The sequence below is a fragment of the Pelmatolapia mariae genome, linkage group LG23 (assembly GCF_036321145.2).
Source record: "Pelmatolapia mariae isolate MD_Pm_ZW linkage group LG23, Pm_UMD_F_2, whole genome shotgun sequence".
NCBI classification, from domain to species: domain Eukaryota; kingdom Metazoa; phylum Chordata; class Actinopteri; order Cichliformes; family Cichlidae; genus Pelmatolapia; species Pelmatolapia mariae.
In genome coordinates this window covers 47,275,352-47,292,152 of record NC_086246.1, presented here as the reverse complement: position 1 = coordinate 47,292,152, position 16,801 = coordinate 47,275,352, and the positions used below count along the sequence as shown (strand labels likewise).

Below are 16,801 nucleotides of genomic sequence, written 5' to 3'. Positions count from 1 at the left end.
AGAAGCTCGCAGGAAGTGACGCCTCGCTGTCTGCGACGGGCGGGATATCCGCAGTAGTAAGCTAACTAATAACATGGCGAAGACTTACGATTACTTGTTTAAACTACTTTTAATCGGCGATTCCGGCGTTGGGAAGACCTGCGTGCTTTTCAGATTTTCAGAAGATGCCTTCAACTCAACGTTTATCTCCACGATAGGTGGGTAAAAGCCGAATTATCGGTGTGGTTTTGGACGAAAAGAGACATAGGAGTAGCCCATCCCGACAGGCTAATTCTGCTAACTTTTCTGGCTAGCATTCATATTGTACTACAGGCTAGTCAGGAAGCTTTCAACCGGCTTGTTAGAGGGGCTTTCCAGAAACCTCACAGACGTTGTAACCGGCCTGAATATTTGGCAACCTCAAATATATGTGATTTCCATGAGAGTGCACCTCACCTGATATTTTTTATCGTAATAAATACCTTAACAGGGGTAAACTGAGCTAGCATGCTTCAAAGCTAACAGTGATAGTTGGCAGTGTCATTTCCCTTATGACAGACTGTCCTGTACTTCGCACTCATGCTGCCAACGTTATAAAAGTGTGAATTATCTCGTGCATTAAAAACAGATATTGTTACTGTCTGTGGGGTGGCCAGGCAAAGTTTGTGGTGCTTCTAAAAGACAACAATTGATGTGACTTTTTTTCTTCAGGTATTGACTTCAAAATCAGAACAATAGAATTAGATGGAAAGAAGATCAAGCTACAGATATGGTAAGATAGACAAGTCTATAAATTGTCTTTATCTGACAGGGTTTGGTGATGGATGACAGTGATATTAAGCTGCCTTCAAACTGAAAGTCACGCAGCATAATTCAGCATGCCTGCACTCTTTACTGTTTAGAATAATTGTTCTAAACCGAGAAGCATTTCTGATGAAGAAGCATTTCAGTATGATGCAATGCAATTTAACAGCAGCACAAGCTAATTTAAATTAGAAATGTATTATTTAAATTATTTAAATCAGAAAGAATGTTTCATAACAAAGTTATCTTTAAAAACAGGTATTTACTTGTATTTACTTATTTACATGATCACTGCCATACCTGTATTTTCTGTGTGCATTTATTAACTTACATATCGAAAGTTCCCAAACAACCAGACCCACATTTGGTCTGGCCACCATTGGTCTAACCCTTCTTAGGGTTAAGGTTAAGTCTTACCCTAAATCTAATCCTGTATATTTTAGAGAAAGACAAAAAGTACTTGATATTCTTAAGAATTATTTTCTTTGTCCCCCTATTCCTAAGACTTGAGAGAAATTCAAAAGCAAAATATCACACAGCCTTTGCTTGGGTACCTAGCGTCACAAACGATCATGACCTCACATTGTTGGTGTTAGCTGAAAAAGTTATTGTATAACTGCTGTACTACTGAACAGTATCTACTACTGTAACTGACTGAAATAGGATTGTGTCAAGCAAGGAAATTCACCAACACTTGTATGGAACACTTGGAAACTTGGTCCTGCTCCCTATTTTGTATGCTTTTAAAAAATCTCTAAAAAAGCTGTTATACCTTTAATATGTTCTGTGAGGACAGTTAACAGATGTGTCTTCTGTGTAGGGATACAGCAGGACAGGAGAGGTTCAGGACTATCACAACAGCCTACTACAGAGGAGCCATGGTAAGTTGCGTCGTCAGCCTTTCAGATGATACATTAGCTGAGATAATCTCTGGGAATGGAGTAGGTAGGTGAAATGATGTATGCACTGCAGCATAAACCTCTACTAGAACCACACCCCACATTGTTGTTAATGCCGTGTACACCTGAAAAATCAGGTGCGCTCACTACAGCACCTTGGCAGTTTTTGCTAGTCCCTCCTACAAGCATACAGCTAGTATGCTAATTGGACCTTCTTACCTTTGACCAAAGTCCTTTTACTTTGCTCCAACACAACATGATTCATCACCAGTCGACGATGTTTCATCTCCGTTTCGTTTTATTGACATAGTACTAATTAATAACAAATGGTTATCTCACAGTGCTTACATGAGCTGCATATTTTCATTGGAGTTGATTTTCAGCTCTGTTTCTGTGGATCAGATAGATTTAAGTAGTACGCGATGACAGCACTGATCTTAGGTTACTGTGTTTTCTTATGTCTTCTGCTCTATGACCTCTGCAGGGCATCATGTTAGTGTATGACATTACCAATGAGAAGTCCTTTGAAAACATCAAGAACTGGATACGGAATATAGAAGAGGTAAAAACCTTGCATTACTCAAACTTTTCTAGTTCTTTCTTTTCAGATTTGTTCCTCTTTGGTTAATTATTGATCTTCTACAAAGTGCTATAGAGTAATGCTGTAGTTTTGATTCAGTTTCTGTTATGATTAAAATTATTATACCCAGATAATTAAGATAAAGCAATTATTGTGCTAAGCCCTGTTTTGCAGGAACCCTCTTGTTTTGCCTTCTGCACATCCTTTTCCTTGTACTTTTGCCAACAAATAAAAGTCCAAATCCTCCTGCAGGGCTACATTTGTTTAAGTAGCTTAATCTATTCGGGTTTTACAGAATAATTGTAATTATAATTTTTGTGTTAGGGCTCAACGATTGGTATCAAATCTGAATTTCTAAGTGCTTAGAATATCAATTTGGACAATAGCTGATGTTTATTCTCATGTTTTGCATTGTTATTTGTTATTCATTCTCTCTTTTGTACCAGAGAAGCAAAATTATAATTATAAAGTAATAGCAGAACTATTTTAATGTTAGTTTTAATCATTCATGATGAAGATTTTTTGGGTGATAAATAAATAAATAAATAAAAAAAATCCAGAGGCCGTCTTCGTCAGCCTTATAAATAACCGACACAGTATTTAACGAGTGTAAAATACACAGCAGATAAACATCAACATCAGTTACCTTTAGTAACAATGTTCTTATTTACTGGTGAGCTGGTGGCATTGAACAAGGTGAAAACATACCAGTATATTCTTAGTATATATGAGGTAGCTTTCCTACCTGTTCACCATGAGAGTTTCTTTTCCACAGCATGCATCAGCAGACGTGGAAAGGATGGTCCTTGGGAATAAGTGTGACGTTAATGACAAGCGGCAAGTGTCCAAAGATAGAGGAGAGAAGGTGGGAATTGATTTGTCGGTGATAATGTTACTCTGAGGTCCCTGCAATATAAAAGTAATGTCTGAATAGTCTCATTAATGACTCTTTTTCTTCTGCTGTCAGCTGGCGCTGGAGTACGGTATCAAATTTATGGAGACCAGTGCAAAGGCGAACATCAACGTGGAGAATGTGAGTTCACTTTTCAGTAATTACTTGCTAGTTGTTGAAAGTGGTGCTGTGGAAGATGGCCAGCTTAATTTATGTTTTTACTCTGTAAAACTAGTGGACAGCACATGTGCGACAGTTCAGATGTTAAATCATTTTTAACTCTTGAAATCCACACCGGACAACGACACGATTGTACTTGGTTCAATATATTAGCAGGAAGCACGGTCAAGCAGCTCTATCAGAGTATTACAAGTATACCTAAAACCAAATATTTATATGTTATAAGAAAAAGAAATACTTATTATTATTAGTAGTAGTAGTAGTTGTAGTATTATTAGTATTATTATCAATACTTATTTATCCCAAAGGTTGGGAAATGAGTTTGATACTCTTAGCTAGGGATGGGTACCGGTATCCGGTTCTGACATAAACGGTAGTAACCAGACCGAAAAGCAGCGCACATTTCGGTTTTTTTTTTTTTTCTTGAGATTTCATACACTTTGGATTCTAGCCAATCATTTTACCTTTACAAGGATAATAGGCGGGCCCAGGTACGTACGTTCTTTTAGAGCAGAGCTACAGATTAAAAATGCCCAAGGCAAAGCGGTCAAAAGTCTGGCTGTACTTCACAGCAAAAGATGCAAACTCAGCAGCCTGCAACAAGTGCTTTAAGCCCCACGCCCCCGGTGCCGCGAGCAAAAAGGAGGAGATCACGTTTAATCGGTTATAACACGGGGTGAGAAATATAAGTCCAGACATGTGTGGTATCCACAGAAACCTCTGAATCTCAGCTAAAATGTCATATAAGCCATTTCTACAACCACCAAACTCAACGAAAACAAGCCATGATTAAACGAGCAGTTATGTAAATGCGCACAAGTCCGCTAAACAAACAAGGCGAGCCAGAAATTCTCCAGACTTCATGTAACCGGTTAAAGACAGGCTGGTTATCTTCCAGAGCTATCACCAATTCCAAACACCAAGTTTCACCACACTCTGACCAAAATTCACTGAATGAGCCGCAAAAGAAGACCACAAAAACACACAGCGGCGCAAATGCGCTAAGACATAAATTGGCTTACCGTCCAGATTTCCTCCGTTATTTTCGCCGGTAGCCGGTAGCCATGTGATTACCAGCAGTTACCACGCCTACCTAGCTGCATCAGAGTCGTTTTCCGTCAACAACCTCCATTTTAGACCTACCTATAGACACGTGACTGGACAGACGTCACATGCAGTAAATTTGGGCCCACGTGGGTTTTGGCCTTGGAACATCTGATTGGTAGAAGTAACGTGAACGTGGCATCATTACTGTGACTCTATTGGCTCAAACAATTAAAAAGAGGTGTCAATCATGCAAATTGACCAAAAGAAACCAAAGTTACAGCCCCTCAGAGTTTAAAGGGCCAGAGGCCAATTAAGCGCTCCATGGCAGAAAAGACCCATTACCATGTAAATGTCTGGTTAATTCTTCAAAACGTATTTTTAAAAAAAGCATTTTTAGGCATGTTAATAAAATTAATTAATTTCTGCTCTAAAATACCTAAAAAAATCAACTGGCATGGTATCCAATTGTGTGCCAGAATTGGACATTTTTGTACAACGTCTGGATATTCATGTATTGACAGCGCTGTAATTTTTCACTGTTTCACTTTAAAAACATAAATCTTTGCACAGATGATGTTTATATGTTGTTACGGTTCGTATCATTTTGCAGAAAAAAAGAGACTGCTAAAAATAAAAACATGAGAGGTTTTTGGACGAAGTTTGTGTTCTCCATTCTTTAAGCACCGGTTCGAGCACTATTTAAGCACCGGCACCGTTTCAAAAGTACCGATTTGGCACCGGTATCGGATAAAACCTAAACGATACCCATCCCTACTCTTAGCTAAGTTTTTCTTTGAAGTATAAACAACATGACAAAAAATATATAGATAGAATATAACAGTTCAAAATAACTTTGAAAGGTAAAGTACTACAGTAAAGAAACAGTTCAGTTAAATACAAAATTCCAAAAAGTGATCTCATAAATCGAAATTTTTAATATGATCAAATAATGATCTTAAATCTTTCTTTTAATTCTTTGTTTAAAAGGGACAGTGCAGTTTAACATAGTCCAAATATAAAACATGAAACTGATGTACTGCACATAAGTTTATAGCTATTGCTAATTTCCAACTATTGTCCCTTGTTGGGCTTACATTCATAATACACAAAGTTACAACATTCAATTACATGAAAACCAAAGTACACCACGAATACAACTACAATTAATAAACAATGTAAAAAAAAAAAGAAGATAATTTTATCTGAAATGAATGTGGCTATTATGGCATGAAATGGTTAAGAGTTTCTACACATTAGAGAAAGTTTTCAGCTGCAGTGTGGTCAGAATCCATTAATCATGCACAGCCACAGAATCCAAACCTTTTGCTCCTTCAAAGTGGATACAAAGAGATATAGCAAAGATGAATTTCTTCATCAAGTAATATGGTCGCATTCCAGCAGCTAGTAATTCAGTATTCAGGCTGCAGGAATGTTTCTGAGCATTGACACGACTGGGATTTCACCAATTTTCAATCATAATAAGTGTAATCCCTCCACATATCTTCTTACGGCTCAGGTTAATATCCCTGTCTCCCCCAAAGTCCTAAAGCAAGAGGCAAGGAAGTCTGAGTGCAGCACACCAAACTGCCCTCACTGTGTTCCCTCTGGTCTTGGGGCGTTTTCACATGCACTTTGTTGTAAACTCGTAGCTTTTCCTTGTTTTTTTGGTATTTGGTTTCTTTTCACATGGAGAAAACTCCCACCAAACCAAATGCGGAACTATAAAATACACAAGAACTATCAGTTTGCGCCACAGACACATCTGGACAATAAACAATCTTAAAAACAAATACAGGATGAAGGTGGCCTATTCTAGACTAGTGGATAACATGGAGAGTTTAGTTAGCCCTCACTTCATTTCGTGGTTAATTACTACAGTTTTTGCCCTCGGCACATGTGTGGTACTCTCAAACTTGCAGCCTACACGTTGTAGTTGGGTTCAACGACCTCCAAAGAGTCTCGGTGTGGTTGTTCTGAGCTGTGCCTGAATCTAATCACCGTTTTCACAACCGCACAAACCAACCACCCTAAAGAGGAAAATGAGTTATTAATAGAGCACTTTTTAAAAGCACACGTTTGCCATAGAAGGCACCAAAACAACACACAACAAATCCAATGAAACATTAATTATTTTTGATGTTTTTATTATTATAATAATAAATAGAGGGTAATAAGAAACCACTCTGAGTTAAAAAAAAAAATGAGTTATTGTCCAAACACTTTAGATTCCCTGTGATAATTGCTGGAACACTTGTTTGTTTCCTCCTGTTGTGTGGGATTACATCGTCTTGTTGTTTATTATTTATTTCTTAGTGATAATTGTACTGAATTATTACTCCAATGTGGTGTAATGATCTTATACATTCTGTTTTTTGTTTTTTGGTCTGCAGTCCTTCTTAACGCTTGCCAGAGACATTAAGGCAAAAATGGACAAGAAGCTGGTAAGAAAGTAGAGAAGTGAAAACCCTATTAATAGCTTACCCACAGTAGTTTCAGTAGGTATGGTGTTAATGGTGTTTTCTGGTGTCTGGATGTTTTCCTAATTAATGGGCTTTAACATTTGTGCATTTTAGGAGGGAAACAACCCACAGGGCAGCAATCAAGGAGTAAAGATTACAGAACAACCCAAGAAGAGCAGTTTCTTCCGCTGCACGCTGCTGTGAGAAGACGAGTGCGTCGGCAACCACCATCGCCTTAACCGTGTCCCCCCACTGGACATAACTGGACAGAGCACACGCTGATCTCTGTTTTATCCTTCTTCATTTGTCTTCCTCCTCCTTCTGATTTGTCCCGTCATTATGTAATTAGGAAAAGGAAAAGTCTACCCCCCCTTGGTTTACCAGTCTTCCTTTAATACCTGTGGATCTAACTGCTGTGGGCTCTGTTACATATTTAATCTCATTTCTTTTTTCTCCCCCACCCCCGTTAATTACTATTTTCAGTGTAAGCGCAAGAGTGAAAGATTCTTAATAGTCACTTCCTTGAATACTAAGAAAGATCCAACCTTTCAGCAGTGACGGATAATAATTAAGGGACTCGTTCATCAAATTTGAGAGAGTTTTAATATCTACGTAACTAAAGAGGCTAATTTTTTAAGCAGCCATTTCCTGAGTTTATCATGTTCAAAAGCTGATTATGCACAGCTAAATACCATATGGATTGGATACAAAAAAAAGAAAAATTCTTCGTCTTAGAGATTAAGGACGTTGCACGTACAACATTGCCAAAACTCTTTGCACAGAAGAGCACTAACCAGAGGAGAAAGAGAAGTGGGAGACCCCAGTGCCCAGCTGAACAACAATAGGACAAGTCTGAGAAACACACACAGAAACGCCTCACAGTTCCTCATCTGGCAGCTTTTTAAAAAAATGTATTTGTCTAGACTAGTTTTGAAGTGAGTAGGAAGTGCTGTTGCATTTCTTTGAACAAGAATATAACTTTTTCAGGTGCGTTTTGAGCCTTTAATCCAACACACAAAGGCTGATTCTCCAGACACTGAACTAGCTGCATTGTTTGCTTCTTTAGTCAGCACAGCATTCTTCAGCTTCTTACATGATAAACTTGCGTTAGGTGACACGATGCAGCATTCGAAGCCAGAGGCGATGGTTGCTGAAAACAGGGCTCTGTATGCTTGATCTTCCATTAAAGCTCAGTGATGGTTCCTGATGAGTAATTCCATTAATCATTAATTTCATGCGCTATTACATAAAAACAAATATCCTTTTTTTTTTTTTTCAAAAGGAAGGACATTCCCCAGTCACCATAAACCTTTAGGCAGCGCTGTATTTGATCCTTATGACCAACAAAAGACCAGATTATACACTCATGTGTTTAATTTTTCTAATATTTTGATTGTCACCTGTGCTTCCAAAGTGATGCGTACAATCCCCGAATCCCCCCCCCCCCCCCCCCAAGATATTATACTAGATATTTGTACTGACAGGGTGGTCTGGCTCTTTCCTTAATGTCCACATCTATGTAAATGCATCGTGTAAATATATATATATATAATTGATTATGATTCACCGTATTACACAGTAATGCCAGCACATGTCACTCATATCCACAGTGGGGTTTACATCTCCTTTCTTCTCACGTCTTCTGCTAAAACATTCCAGTCCTCTTTAATGTGCAATGTAATGTATGAAAGAGCCCTGATTTTTCTGTGTTCACATGTCTGCAGTAGGGTTGGGTTTTTAGAAGAGGGGGTAATTTAAGGGCACACACATGCTCCTTTTTGATGTTGCTTTCCACACCGTTTTAGCAATACCTACACTGACCACCTGGAGGCAACTTCAGCTACACAGCAGAAAGAGTCACAGCAACGGTGAAAGTGTGGTTTTATGCATTTGTACTTGTTCCAGTTGTCTGTTCCAATGGGGGAACATAAACACAACTGCTTCCTGGGCCTTGGATATGTGCTGTGCTGTAGCAGTATTTATGGAGTGAAAGAAATCATAGCACCAAAATGACAAAGTGCCCTTTTATGTTCTTCTTGATTATGCACTTTTCTTCCTTTTTCTTTCTGTTTTGGAAAAAAAAAGATTTCTTAACATTTATTGTCTGTGTTTATTGCAAGTCTTAACTGAAAGCAAAGAATTTGCATGCACAAGATTTCCACAGAGCCTCTCTGGGCTTCTTTAAAACATCTGAGCACTGAAACCAGAAATCTAGAGATTTTCTTTTTGTTTTCACAACATTCCCACTTAGTGATTGAACTTTTTTTTTTCTCGCCATGTTGTTTATGCATTCGCGTAGCTTCTGATGCTTTTGGAAACCACCTTTTTCCACCTCTCCTCCTGTGTTGTTTTGGTCCAGTATTATGACCATCTAATCTATGCATTCTTGGTGCGTAGGAAACCTCAAAAGGCTTTGCACAGTTGACTTAATGAGCTTTGTTTGAGATTAGAATTGTGCAGAGGATCCTTGATCTTGTTTTATTATTTTTTGCTGTCACTCCATGCAATTACATCGAGAGCTCATCAGAGGACAAAAAATAGGAAATTGAGCAAATCACATCAAAGGCCAGTTAAGCAGGTCCTTTGAAGTGGTGCTGAAGACTCATCGAATCACACCTGTAACAAAACGGTTTTCCTGTGGATTTAAGGAAACATTGTCAGCTTTGCTGGTTTAAATTTGTTTCGGCTGTTTCTTAAAATCACTCTCAGTTAAAATCAGTCCACAGCTTGATGAAAATTCAGCATTGTGAGCTACAGTCTGCCATTGCTTTATTCTGTAATTCTCTCCCTTTTGCAAATGTGACAGTTCTCTGTTCACATATCTTACGCATTCCTGAACTACAATTGGCTTTCTTTGCTGATTACTGATGGGCTTCACGTGGAATAAAGTAAATAATTCAGCAATTGTAAATAAGATCTACAATGATTGTACTGTAGTTTCATAAATCTTATTGATCTACACTTTTTGTAGATATGTGTACTTTTGATGATTTATTAAAAATGAGATTCTTAAATGTGTCCAGTATGTTTTTCTGTGTAAAAAAACAACACATTTGCAGGACAAGTACTCTTGATGTTTTTCTTTAATTTATAAACAATTAGCATTACATTCAGTGTAGGCACACCTGTTCAGCTGGTTGTTGATGCATCTAACCTATCACATGGCAGCACCTCAATGCATTTAGGCATGTAGTCAAGGTCAAGATGACCTGTTCAAACTGACAGATGCTGTCCCCACTGCTGTTCTGCATAGGCCTGAACCACCCAGGCTAGATCATTAACATGACTCGCTACGGATACCGACTACAGAATGGCACAATCGTTATCCTCTACATCAAGCTCTACAAGTACCTGGGAATCCCACAGGCAAGAGGGAACCACGAAGAGGCCGCTATGAAAGCTGCAACCACCAAATACCTGCAGAGAGTGACCAAGTCCTGAGTAGTCAGATGCCTGGCTCGGATAATCAGTTGGTTAAAGGATGAGATGGAAATCCAGCACCCTGAGACTGTCTGCTAAGAAGAAGGAAAGCCGAGGACTAGTGAGTATCAGAACCACCATCCAGGATGAAACGGCAAACATCCATGAGTACACTGAAGTAAATACCTCAGACAGCATTGACCCCAAACTGGGTAAGTGGCTCCAACAGATCCAGAGCACAGTCCCATAAACAGAATTAATATAATACACTGTATATATCATCATATATCATCAATTGGTTAACTGGTTGCACCATGACACCAGTACAAATTGAAATTTTTGGTTCCTATAATCCAGTTTCTCTGAAATTTATTTATTGATGTTTTCCCATCCATGATGAAGAGTTTTGCGTTGCAAATGAATCTGCCACTCTACCACATGGTAATATGCAAATGTGTATGGCATCGGAGTGGCGCAAAAACTGCAGAGCAGTCTATCGCCTCATATTATCACGGGGATCTTGAGAGACTTGATTATTTCTGTACAAATGGAGAGATTTGTGGAGTCAGCATGCCACCTATTCCACACCCTCTGTAAGCAAGCGTATTGTATTCGTGCACTTCCTCCTCAGCCTTACAAACAGGGAAAGAATATGCCCGCAGTCTGAGCTGCAGCTCTCACTTTAGTCAGCTGATAGAACCATGATTAGACTGAGGCTACTTCTCCCTGCCGCGTTCTCCTCTCTAATGTGGCACTGGTTTATTTTCTTCTCTATCAGTAGTTGGCAGTTTAAGGATGCTTTAAGGTTTACAATAGGGGCCTGTTTGCTTGAGGAGAAGACATATGAGCATTAGTGGTTCCCTGATAACTTTCTTCACCAAGGTTTGAAAAAAAAAAAAAACCCCCAAAAACTTCTTTTTCATAAAATTGTGGAGGAGGTGGAGTGCGTAGGTGGGGGCACTTTGTGTATAAATGGAGAAGAGCCCCGCAGAAAGATTTGCACTGGAGCTCAACGCTTCTGCTTCGCACCAGAAAGACTTTGACCTTTGTTCTGACTTTTTTCTTTTTAACAATCGTCAGGTGGGCGGTGGATTTTCTCTGAAGCGGATGTCGATATTACAGGAAATTTTTTTTATTGAATCATAAATCAGTCAATAAGTCACCTATTAAGCCTGAAAGCAGGATCTATTTTTCTTTAAAAGGTGCTCACCTGTCTATCATGCACTGCATATATAAAAACAAATATGTTTTTACTAATGATAAGTCACATAAAATGCTGTGGGATGTGGATGTACTGCATGTCGTCAGTGACGTCTAGGAAGTTTCCCAGATGTAAATCGTTTTTCGGCAAATCTGGCCCTGGAGTAACGTGGGACAGCTGGAAAGTACTGATAAAGTCATTTGAGGTTTTTTGTTGTTGTTGCTTAAAATCACTCAGACTGTAGCCTCTCATTTCACTTGTGTTTTATCTCCAATCTGTTAAGTCAGAACAATCACTTGAAGGTCAGTTTCTCCACAGCTTTGCGCATGTGCGCTTGTGTGCATACAACCACAAATACAATCAAGACATGCAACCTCTGCCTTAACATATGTGAAGTATCTGAATAGTTTAATTTCTTATTTAGTGATGTTATTCAGTGTTTTCTGTGTCTCTTAAAAAACAAACAAACTATTCTACTGTACTTAAAAATTTACTGTACTCTACTTGGATCGAGTAGGTTTTGCCCCCGCCCCCAGACAGGTTTTTTCAGGTGAGCGAGCTCAGCCGTGTCATTCTATCTCGGAGCTGCCAAACAGGGTGAGCAACTTTTCCTATGAGTTTGTATTTGACGCCAGAAGCAACATTATTGAGTTTTATTCACAAAATCAGTCTTCTGTAATCAATTATGTGTTCATATTGCAAATTTAAGATGAATTCACAAATATAATTGATAAATTCTTACAACAGGTACTGCTGTAAATAAAAGTATTAGTGAGTAGACTCGATCCTTTAGCTCTTTGACATTTTAAAGGAAACCTGCATTATGTTTGAGATTGTTAAAATGCACGGGAACTAATAAAAATTCACCTGAGGAACTGTTGATAGACATCACAGAGCACTTCACCTGAAACAGGAACAATGAATATTTAAAACGCATATTAACACCCAGCTTTCATACCTGTATGTGGTCTGTACTGTACGTGCGTAGTTAATGTACAGAGTAAATAAACTAACTTCTTCATTTGCAGGTCTTTGTGCTCAATGACTTTTCCAACAGCCATAACTGTGGATTAAATGAACCATTACGCAGGAGGATGGAGGGAAGTCAGACGTTTCAGGGACAACGTGATCCTTACACCTGGTTCACAGAGTCTCAGCTCCAGTCTGTCATCAGGAACGGTGTAGTCCCGGAGTGGTTTCATGGGATCATTTCCAGAAAGTAAGTTTATGAGATATATAATTGTGCTCACATTATCATTATAAAAGAGGGAAGAACATTAGGTTGTTCCAGCTTTCCAGGACCCTTCAACCCCAGAAACAACCCTGATAACTCATAAACTACAAGGTCATTTTAAATGTGGGTCTTGCATAAATTGTTAGTACAATAAAAATGTGAAACCATTAGTGGCAACATCATCAGTGTTAAAGGCTTTATCACTTGCAAAACTAAAAATGTGGTCTATATGATACAGTGCCTATGTAATGCAACATCTATAGGAGAACCATCTCTGAAAGAACAAATTAATGAACATTTAAGTTCTACAAAGAGGAATAATTTAACCAGTACTTTTGCAAGACATTTTATGAAAAACATTGCAGCTTGCCTTTATTTTTATATAGGCATTGAAACCATTAAGCCCAGTCAAAGAGGACTAATATGAACTTTATCAGGGAAAAGACAGAAGCATTCTGGATATTTTGTTTAAAGAGTTTATTTCCTGCAGGTATGAATGAGAATCTATCTATTTTGTTTTTATGTTTTTAATTAGATTTTCTAATACTGATTTTTTAAAATATATGAGTGAATGTGTGATTGGTTCATTTGGCTTTTTTTCTGCAGTATACTTTTTTATTTAAACACACACTGTTTGGTATTTTGTAATGACCCTGATGAAGGCCGCACGTCTTCACCTCATATCATATCATACCTATATCATTACCTTCCAGCTACTCCAGTGGAAGGCAAACAGTCCAAAATATGAGGAGCTAAGACTGAAAGATATCAGTGTTCATGACCTGCAGTGATTGTCTAACTGACTGAACGTTTTGTAAATGCTTCATTTCTTTATTAATGTTTATTAAACTGTTAAATCGCTCACATGCCACGGTATTCCAATATTTCTGGAAGAGCACAGGGTTAGACTCTTTTTTCTCAACCTCCCATCTAATAGCCTTTAAACATCTAGGCACAAATATGTGTCAGCAGAGATTTGCATTTACTTTTCCTACAGTTTTCTTTTACTCTATTTTTAGGCAGTGAGACTGAAACTAATCTTTCACTCTGCAGGTTTACTTTGGTCACTACACAGTAATTCCATAGAGTAATGGTTGATGCACTCAGCTAGCATGTGAAAGATCCCTGGTTCCATCCTGGAAGGAGACTCAAATCCTTTTAGGGATACAGCATTAAACAAAGATACCTGCCGTCGTGACCTCTTGTGAATAAGGGAACAGCTGAAAGTAGCTTACTTCACTTAATATGAGACCAAACCTGTGCTATACAATTGCACTATGAGAGGTGATTATATGGGATGTATTGCACAATTACCATCTTTTAAAGCTGTCAGTCAGTTATTAAATATAGCTGGAAAAAGGACTGGTATACTTTTGATAGTTTAGTATCTTTAATTATGGTGACAGAGCAGTTCGCACAGGAAGACAATCACAGGTTTGACTCCACCAGCTGGTCTGCATGTTCTTCCTTTGACTGTGCTGGTTCTGTCCGGGTACTCTGGCTTCCTTCAGCAGTCCAAAGACATGCATGTTAGACTAGCTGGTGATTCTAAATTGGCTGTAGGTGTGAACTCTTTCACTACATCCAGTTGATAGTCATAGCTTCATATATTTGGGCTATTGTTAGGTGTAGTTTACAGTTTATTTTATTGAAACAATATCTTATATTCTGTTTAACTGATATGTATACAAAAACAGTTTGTAAAATATGCCCAAAGGCCAGACTGATTCCCACTATGATTATTACTACAATGCGAATCACATTTTAGTGACAGCTGCGGTTTATAAATAACCCCAAACCATAAAATGTAAAGACTGAAGTGCATGCATGAAAGAGGCCTTTGTTTGTGGTCCTTTGTGTAGGACAGCAGAGGAACTGCTAATGGCTAAGCCACCGGGTTACTTCCTCATCAGAGTCAGCGAGAGCAGGATCGGCTACACTCTCTCGTATCGGTGAGTGTTTTCAGCATGACAGAAACGTTATTTTTAAAGTAATGTGCTCACACACTTAGTCACCCTGACACTCCACTCTGTTCACTCTAATGTACTGACCAATCAGCGCCGAGGACCGCTGCAGACACTTTATGATTGATGCACTGGAAAATGGCTCTTACATCATAGTGGGGGAAAACAGGTATCACCGGTTTCTGCATGACCTGGTGGACTTTCATCGTAGAACTCCCATCATACCTTTCACTCAAGTGCTGACTGTTCCTTGTGGACAGGTGAGAAAATGTGATTGTCTCAACTGCATTCATGCTTTTTTATATTATTGTAAACTACAGGTTTACTTTTTAGTACATTATATAAGCTAATTAAGCTAAGCCAAGTAAGATTAATTGCGTAAACTACAATAAAACATCTGTGCTGTAACTTTTCTACATCTTTCAGGCTTCTAATGACAAGACTGACTATGCAGAACTACTGTTTCGCTCAAGAGGTCCAGACTCCAGGGCCAGTTTGCCACCAAACAACTCCCAGGTTCCCAACATAAATCAGTCAGGATCCAGAGAAGATATCCCACCCGCCCTTCCTCACCGCCCAAATTATTTAGGAAACTCGCCAATTTTGCCTCAAAAAAGCCAAACAAATAGACTCTACCCTTCTTTGGAAGATGAGTTTCAACACAATACCTCTCCACCTCCAGCACTGGTAAAAATGGCCTTGAAAACTATTGTTCAAGCTAAAGATCTCCTTACATTGTCTGATCAAGTTAAGGTTAAAAGATTTTAATCTAAAAAGCTTTTCTTTGGAGTTAGCATCCTTTTATACGAATCTAAAGAATAAGTATGGCTCTAACTCTTTGCTTATGATGATCATGTTTGATTTAAACTGAAATAGTAGCATGAGTATTTTCTAAAAACTGAAGACAGGTCCTGAAAACATGTTATCAATGAGCTACTTGCTGTGAGTGACTGAGAAGTCTAGATTTTCGACAAATTAGAAGTAAATGAAACCCTGAGTGTTGATGGATTTGTGGTGATGCACATTTGAGATTAGGTTTTCATTAACTTTAAAAATAAGAAGTAAAGAGATCTAAAAATAAAAAATCATTTAAGTTTGTCTTTATGTTCATCTGCAGCCTGTGCTAACACCCAGGAAGAAATATAGAGGTGATAATCCTCCATCCAACCAGCCTCCCGAAGTCCCTTTTCGAGACTGCATGGCTCCGAAGCAGAATCAGGCTGTCAGAACAGTCTCTGCACCTGAGAATCTGCCCACGTTTGCAGGCTACGAACAACCGCCCACTACCAACAACCAGCAAGTGAGGAATCAAGAAGTAAAGCCGTCAGTCGTCACCAACCTAAAGAACCTCAAGAAGAAATTCCAAAAGAAGAGGGGCCCGTTGCAGGATAATTCATACGCAGAGATTAACACTGAGGCAATTGACAGGGGTGAAAATGGTGAGCACGAGTACCAGGAGATCATGGGGGATCTGACCTTTTGTGATCCACCACTTTCCTCCAGCTGCACTCCTGTGAAGCTGACTGACGACGTGTTACCCTTAGAATATATGCCACCTCCACCTTTTGCTCCAGGCTACGGACCCACATGAGAAAATAGAGTGCATAAAATATAGTGAATACGGACAGCTCACAGTGATCACCTGAAACTATAATAAACAAGTGAGTCAAGTCAAGGAAGAGGGTTAATGTGTACATGCATCCTCATCTGGGCAAAGGAGAGGAAGTGGTAGGCTCTATGAAGGAAAAAAAATACTGCATTCTTCCTTTATGATCCTTTATCTTTATGACCTTTATTCACCTAAAGAGAGGCTTAATGTCAAAGCATTGCACCAGTCTTTCATTATTATGCTGTCTCTACAACTGGCCAATGCAGACACTGAAAACACAGTGAAACAGCTAGACTAGACACAAAATGTCCCTATCAGTTCCTTTAAAGTTTACTAATTAAATCATTCCGTGTGTTTTCTTTTTTTACTGTTGTATAAGATAACAGAGGCGGGATAGCAGCCTCATCCTGTTTTCTGTCTTTATGCTACACTAAGCTAAGCCAACAGCTGCCACAGCCTCATATTTACCATAATATTCCTATTCCTTTAACATTTAGGTCGCATGGAATATTTATTATGCATAAAATTACAGG

At 38.7% G+C, this 16,801-nt stretch overlaps 2 protein-coding genes across 2 annotated transcripts; both read left to right on the top strand.

The window, feature by feature from the left end:
- The first annotated feature begins 29 nt into the window (after window positions 1–29).
- LOC134620649 (ras-related protein Rab-8A) lies at window positions 30–9,839 on the top strand. Its single transcript, XM_063466905.1, has 8 exons — window positions 30–197; window positions 691–751; window positions 1,604–1,664; window positions 2,167–2,244; window positions 3,038–3,127; window positions 3,230–3,295; window positions 6,772–6,822; window positions 6,955–9,839. Exons 1-8 carry the CDS (start codon window positions 74–76, stop codon window positions 7,042–7,044), a joined length of 621 nt encoding a protein of 206 aa, XP_063322975.1. The 5' UTR covers window positions 30–73; the 3' UTR covers window positions 7,045–9,839.
- Window positions 9,840–12,555: 2,716 nt separating this feature from the next.
- Window positions 12,556–16,250, top strand: hsh2d (hematopoietic SH2 domain containing). The gene is made up of 5 exons (XM_063467711.1): window positions 12,556–12,680; window positions 14,558–14,647; window positions 14,754–14,919; window positions 15,086–15,346; window positions 15,777–16,250. The coding sequence occupies exons 1-5, from the start codon at window positions 12,556–12,558 to the stop codon at window positions 16,248–16,250; spliced, it is 1,116 nt and encodes a 371-aa protein (XP_063323781.1).
- Window positions 16,251–16,801: the final 551 nt, after the last annotated feature.